The following is a 6,464-nucleotide window of genomic DNA, read 5'->3' on the forward strand; positions in this document are numbered from 1 at the left end:
AGTGAATCCCTTCCCACAGTCTGTGCAGGAGAAAGGCCTCTCCCCGGTGTGAAATCGCTGATGTATCTTCAGTTGAGATGATGAAATGAAACCCTTCCCACAGACTGAGCAGGTGAACAGCCCTTTCCCTGTATGGGCTGACTGGTGTGACAGCAGGTGAGATGACCAATTGAATCCCTTCCCACAGTCTGAGCAGGTGAACCGCCACTTGCCAGTGTGAACTGACTGGTGTCTCTGCAGGAAAGATGATTCAGTGAATCCCTTTCCACAGACTGAGCAAGTGAATGGCTACTCCCCAGTATGAACTAACTGGTGTCTCAGTAGGTGAGGTGACAAAGTGAATCCCTTCCCACAGACTGAACAGGTGAACGGCCTCTCCCCAGTATGAACTCGCTGATGTACCTTCAGTTGAGATGAGCAAGTGAATCCCTTCCCACAGTCTGAGCAGGAGAACGGCCGCTCCCCAGTGTGAACTCGCTGATGTAACTTCAGTAGAGATGACTGAGTGAATCCCTTCCCACAGTCCGAGCAGGTGAATGGCCTCTCTCCAGTGTGAACTCGCTGATGTACCTTCAGTTTATATGACCGAGTGAACCCCCTCCCACAGTCCGAGCAGGTGAACAGCCGCTCCCCACTATGAACTCGCTGGTGAGCCATTAGGGTGGATGATTGAGTAAATCCTTTCCCACACTCTGAGCAAGTGAACGCCCTTTCCCCAGTGTGAACTGACTGGTGTACCAGTAGGTAGGATGACTGAGTGAATCCCTTCCCACAATCTGAGCAGGTGAATGGCCTCTCTCCAGTGTGAACTCTCTGATGTATCTTCAGTTTAGATGGCGAAATGAATCCCTTCCCACAGTCTGAGCAGATGAACGGCCTCTCCCCAGTGTGAACTCGCTGGTGAGCCATTACGTCAGATGACCGAGTGAATCCCTTCCCAGAGTCTGAGCAGGTGAACGGCCACTCCCTGGTGTGAACTCGCTGGTGAGCCATTAGGTCAGATGACCGAGTGAATCCTTTCCCACAAGTTCAGCAGATGACCAGCCTCTGCCCAGTGTGAACTTGCTGAAGTACCTTCAGTTGAAATGACCGAGTGAATCCATTCCCACTGTCTGAGCAGGTGAATGGCCATGTAAAACGATGCGTGTGCCAGTCAGTTAGATGACAGAGTGAATCCCTCCATACAGTCTGAGCAGGAAGGACAATCGAGTGAATCCCTCCCCACAGTCTGAGCAGGAAGGATGATCGAGTGAATCCCTTGCTGCACTTCTTAAATATCTGGACAAAGACAGCAAAACTGGTGTGTTGTGTTTGAGATTCCCGTAGACAAATTCCTTGACATTTTTAACCTGTAAAAAAGATTTACAAAATCCATCAATGGGGTAGGACAACATTTCAGATGAGATCACTTGAGTTGTCAAGGTGTGATCTGACATCACACTGTTACAGTAAAGTTCATCCCAAGTTGGAGAGAGAAATCATCTTCTAACTGGGCAGATTGCTGGTATCTGAAATGACCATCAAACTCTCAGATGCTCCTCCTGTCTCTATAAGAATGGGGCATTTCTGCCATCTTCAATCTGTGACCTGGCTCAGTTTGACTCTCGCCATTGGTATTACTCCCTGTTCCAACTGAGCTGCATGGGTTGCTGGCCCCACAGTAACTGAAGCACTCTCACACAAATATCCGGCAGTGCATTTCACGCACCCACCACTCTCTGTGTAAAATCTTACTCCAAAATCCCCTCGGTATCTACATCCATGCAGCTTAAAATGATGCCCCCTCATGTTAGCCATTTCTTCCCTGGGAAATTTCAACTATAGAACCATGGAACATTACAGCACAGAAACAGGTCTTTTGGCCCTTCATGGCTATGCAGAACCATTTTTCTACCTAGTCCCACTGACCTGCACCTGGGCCATATCTCTCCAAACCCATCTCATCCATATACCTGTCCAAGTTTTTCTTAAATGTCAAAAGTGAGTCCGCATTCACTACTTCATCTGGCAGCTCATTCCACACTCCCACCATTCTCTGAGTGAAGAAGCACCCCCTAATGTTCCCTTTAAACTTTTCCCCCTTCACCCTTAACCCATGACTGTTTTTTTTCTCCCCTGGCCTCAGTGGAAAAAGCCTGCTTGCATTCACTCTATCTATACCCATCATAATTTTATACACCTCTATCAAATCACCCCTCGTTCTCCTACATTCCAGGAAACAAAGTCCTAACCCATTCAACCTTTCTCTGTAACTCACTTTCTCAAGTCCCAGCAACATCCTTGTACACCTTCGCTGCACTCTTTCAACCTTATTAATATCCTTCCTGTAATTAGGTGACCAAAACTGCACAGAATACTCCAAATTCAGTCTTACCAATGTCTAATACCCCTTCACCATTACATTCCAACTGTTATACTCTATACTTAGATTTATAAAGGCCGATATAACAAGCATCTGGCTATCCACACGATCAACATCCCTCATCATTTCATAAACCTAAAAAAGGCTCTAAACATAAACAAGGAAATTAGACATTGCTTTGAGGATTTGTTATAAGTCTACAAAATTATGAGGGTACAGATAGGGTAAATGCAAGCAGCTTTTTTCACTGAGGGTGGGTAGGATGACAACCAGAGGTCATGGGTAAGTGGGGATGGTGAAAGTTTAACAGGAACATTTGGGAAAGCTCTTTACTGAAATGGTCGTGAGAGTGTGGAAAGAGATGCCAGCACAAGTGGTGAATATGAACTCGATTTCTCAATTAAGGGAAGTTTGATAGGTACCTGTATGGTAGGGGTATGGAGGGCGATGTTCCCAGTGCAGGTCGTTGCATTAGACAGCTTAAATTTTTTTTGGCATTGACCAGATGGGCCAAATAGCTTGTTTCTGTACTGAACTTCTCCATGTTTCTGTAACAGAGGAGCTGGCCAAACGTGTTTGGGAGGGAAAAGTTAGGAGTGACAACGTAGCAGCAATGGCTGGAGTTTCTGGGAGCAATTTGGGAGCTGAGTGACAGATATATCCCAAAGAAATGGAAGCATTGGAAAGGCAGGAGGACACAACTATGGCTGAAATGAGAAGCCAAAACCAACATAAAAGACAAAGACAGGACAAACAAAAGAACAAAAAAACTATTGGGAAGCTTCTAGGAACCAACAGAAGACGACTAAACAAAAAGTCAGATAAGCTCAGGGCTTGGAATGATGATTAATGAGTCAGTCATTAATGAGTCTTGGTAGCGCCCAGCAGTCTGAGACACTTAGAGGAACAAAATATCCGAGGTCTCAATATCTCTTGAAACCCAAGTTTCACTGTACCAGTTACCTTACCACTTTTATTCTGGCAGGCACATACAAACTCTACTCCCTCACTTCTGAAGAACTCACACTTACAAGTACTCCTTTGCTAGAAAAACCGCCAGTCCCAATCCACACTTATTAGATCTTTCTGATACCATCAAAATTGTCTTTTCTCCAATTTAGAAACTCAAACCATGGTCCAGCCCTCTCTTTTTCCATATTTACTTGGAACCTTATGTCATTACGATCGCTAGATACAAAGTGTTCCCATACACAAACTTCTGTCACTAATGCAAGATCATTTCCTAACAGCTTACCGCACACCTCTATGTCGGGAATACGACGTCCTGATTAAGAGCACATTTGACAAACTCTACTCCATTTAGTCCTTTTACAGTATGGGAATTCCACTCAATATATAAAAAGTTAAAATCGCTTACTATATCAATCTTTGTTTCTAAGCATAGTCTGCGATCTCTACAAAGTTTTTTTTTTCTAAATCTCTCAGAGTGTTGGGAGCAACCAAGTCCCAATAATGGCTACAATATCAAATTCCCTGTCATGAGCTCATCGGGCTTTCCTACAATGCTTCTTGCATTGTGATATATACAGCTCAGCACGTTCATCATACCATGCTTAACCTTTTGTCTGCTGACTCTATCTGAGGTCTGAACAACATCTTTCTGGTGTCAAGAAAGCAACCTCTCCCTCAATGTCACAAAAACAAGGGAACTGGTTGTGGACTACAGAAGGAATGGAGACAGGCTAACCCCTTTTAACATCAATGGATGTGGGGTTGAGAGAGTGAACAGCTTTAAGTTCCTCAGCATTAACATCACCAAGGATCTCATGTGGTCTGTACATACCGGCTGTGTGGTACGTGGCCGTGTGCCTCTTTCACCTCAGACGGTTGAAGAAGTTTGGGATGGGGCCCCAAATCCTAAGAACTTTCTACAGGGGCACAATTGAGAGCATTCTGACTGGCTGCATCACTGCCTGATATGGGAACTGTACTTCCCTCAATCGTAGGGCTCTGCAGAGAGTGGTGCGGACAGCCCGGCATATCTGTAGTTGTGAGCTTCCCATTGTTCAGGACATTTACAGAGACAGGTGCGTAAAAAGTCCCAAAGGATCATTGTGGACCCATGTCACTCCAACAACAAACTGTTCCAGCTGCGACCTTCCAGGAAATGGTACAGCAGCATAAAAGCTGGACCAACAGGCTCCTGGACGGCTTCTTCCACCAGGGCAACAGACTGATTAATTTATGCTGATACAATTGTGTTTCTGTTATAATGACTGTCCTAAGTATAAACTATTTATTGTAAATTACACATTGCACATTTAGTTGGAGAAGTAATATGAAGATTTCTACTCCTCATGTATATGAATGGTATAAGTCAATTCATTTCACCCGCTTCACCATCTGTTCTGGCATTCTGACTCCAATTCCCCCCTGCAAATTTAGTTTCACCAAACACCCTCCACTCCACACACTAGCAATAGCAAGCCTTACCACTAGGATATTAGATCTCTGCTAGTTTTAATTTCTGAACATTTGACTTTCCTCTGCCAGGTAACCCGTCCCCCCAGCAGTTTGTAAAGTGGTCCACCTGTTGTTATATGAGATGACCCCAAGAGTACTCTGTGATGGCTATTTAACCTCATTCCCCTTCCTTACTCTCACCCAGTTTAATGTGTCCTGCACCTTGAGTGTAACTCACCTCTCTTGATGTTATAACTATCACCCCCTCCAACTCCTAGATGATCCAGAATTCATCCATTTGCAGCTTCAGCTCCTTAAAATGCAGGGTTACAGGCTGCAGCTGTATGCACATCTTGTATGTGAGGGTATCAGGGGCACTGGAGGTCTCCCCGCCTTCCCACCAATGTACCGTCTAATTTGTAATGACCGGTGTGCCGAAACACCTTGTGCTGTGCAATATTTACCCACTGACAACATGCACACTGAATTTTAAATAGGGAGGTATTTCTTTTAACAGCTAGCAAATCACTGTCGATAAGAACTTTGATCTCCTCTGGGTTTGATCGAGTTCATCTGCACTCTCACACAAACTATGTAACAGGCCTGTTGTGGGTTATGAAGGATTTTCTCACTAGAACTTTTGCAAACCGTCCATATGTGATTTGCTTGCTAAATGATACTTTCAAAGGTCAGATTTCCAAATATCACTCCCCACTTGCAAATTCTCCAGCAAATTTTGCATCACCACAATACTGTAACACCAGTTTCTGTATTGTATATAAATATTTCCCCTGAACCCTCTCCCAAGTGACAGATGGTGTTGAACTCAGTGAATGCAATGCCAATGAATATGAAGGGAAGGGCAGTAGTCTGTCTCATTGGAGTCTGGCACATTTGTGATGTGAAAGCTGCTTGTTGCCCAGGACAAAGGTGTTTGATATCATTACGTACCCAGAGAGAACGGGACAAAACATGTTCTCACCGGTAGAAAAGTGCAGAACTAGAGGAGGTAGCTCAAGCAACTGACACAAAATACTGGAGGAGCTCAGCAGGCCAGGCAGCATCTATTGAAAAAAGTCCTAATGCTGAGTTCCTCCGGCATTTTGTGTGTGTTGCTTGGATTTCCAGCATCTGCACATTTTCTCTTGTTTGTGATCGGAGATAGAACAAAGGTGATTTTCTCAACTGCTGATGTAAAAGATTTTGTTCCCTTTCTCCGAGTTCCTAATCCTTGCATTTTAGATAGCTGGAGCTCAGCTCTGTCTGAGAGATCCATCGGTTCCCATTCCCTTAGCGGCCGGAAGCTCCCCGGGACCCGTGTACGGATCGCGGGGCTGAGAGAGAGGGAAGAGAGCAGGACTGTCCCAGGATTGCGGACTATGATGTCCAGAGTTCCCAGCAAATGTCCCGCAGTCGGTGTTTAAAATAGCAGCCCGGAAAATCATTCCTACCTTTACCGATCCTCCGGAGGGCCTTTGTGTACGGCGCGCATGCGTGCTATTCGGTGACGTCATCGACCTTGATGCCTGCACTTTTGATCGTTGCTTCAGAAACAGCGAAATTTTAAACTCATGGCTTTATGGGTAATCGCGGTGCCATTAAACTTTCCTGCTAGCACCGGTTTCATGTCCACACCTCAGGGTTTTTTTTTCTGTGTAGAGAACTCAGCAGCTGTTTT

At 45.0% G+C, this 6,464-nt stretch overlaps 1 protein-coding gene across 1 annotated transcript; it reads right to left on the minus strand.

Annotated features, from left to right (window-relative positions):
• Positions 1-282: 282 nt before the first annotated feature.
• Positions 283-6,254, minus strand: LOC132390353 (zinc finger protein 239-like). Its single transcript, XM_059962959.1, has 2 exons — positions 6,238-6,254; positions 283-1,349 (listed from the first exon to the last, which is right to left on the minus strand). The coding sequence occupies exon 2, from the start codon at positions 991-993 to the stop codon at positions 289-291; it is 705 nt and encodes a 234-aa protein (XP_059818942.1). The 5' UTR covers positions 994-1,349; positions 6,238-6,254; the 3' UTR covers positions 283-288.
• Positions 6,255-6,464: the final 210 nt, after the last annotated feature.

Source organism: Hypanus sabinus, unplaced genomic scaffold (genome assembly GCF_030144855.1).
Source record: "Hypanus sabinus isolate sHypSab1 unplaced genomic scaffold, sHypSab1.hap1 scaffold_872, whole genome shotgun sequence".
Taxonomy (NCBI): domain Eukaryota; kingdom Metazoa; phylum Chordata; class Chondrichthyes; order Myliobatiformes; family Dasyatidae; genus Hypanus; species Hypanus sabinus.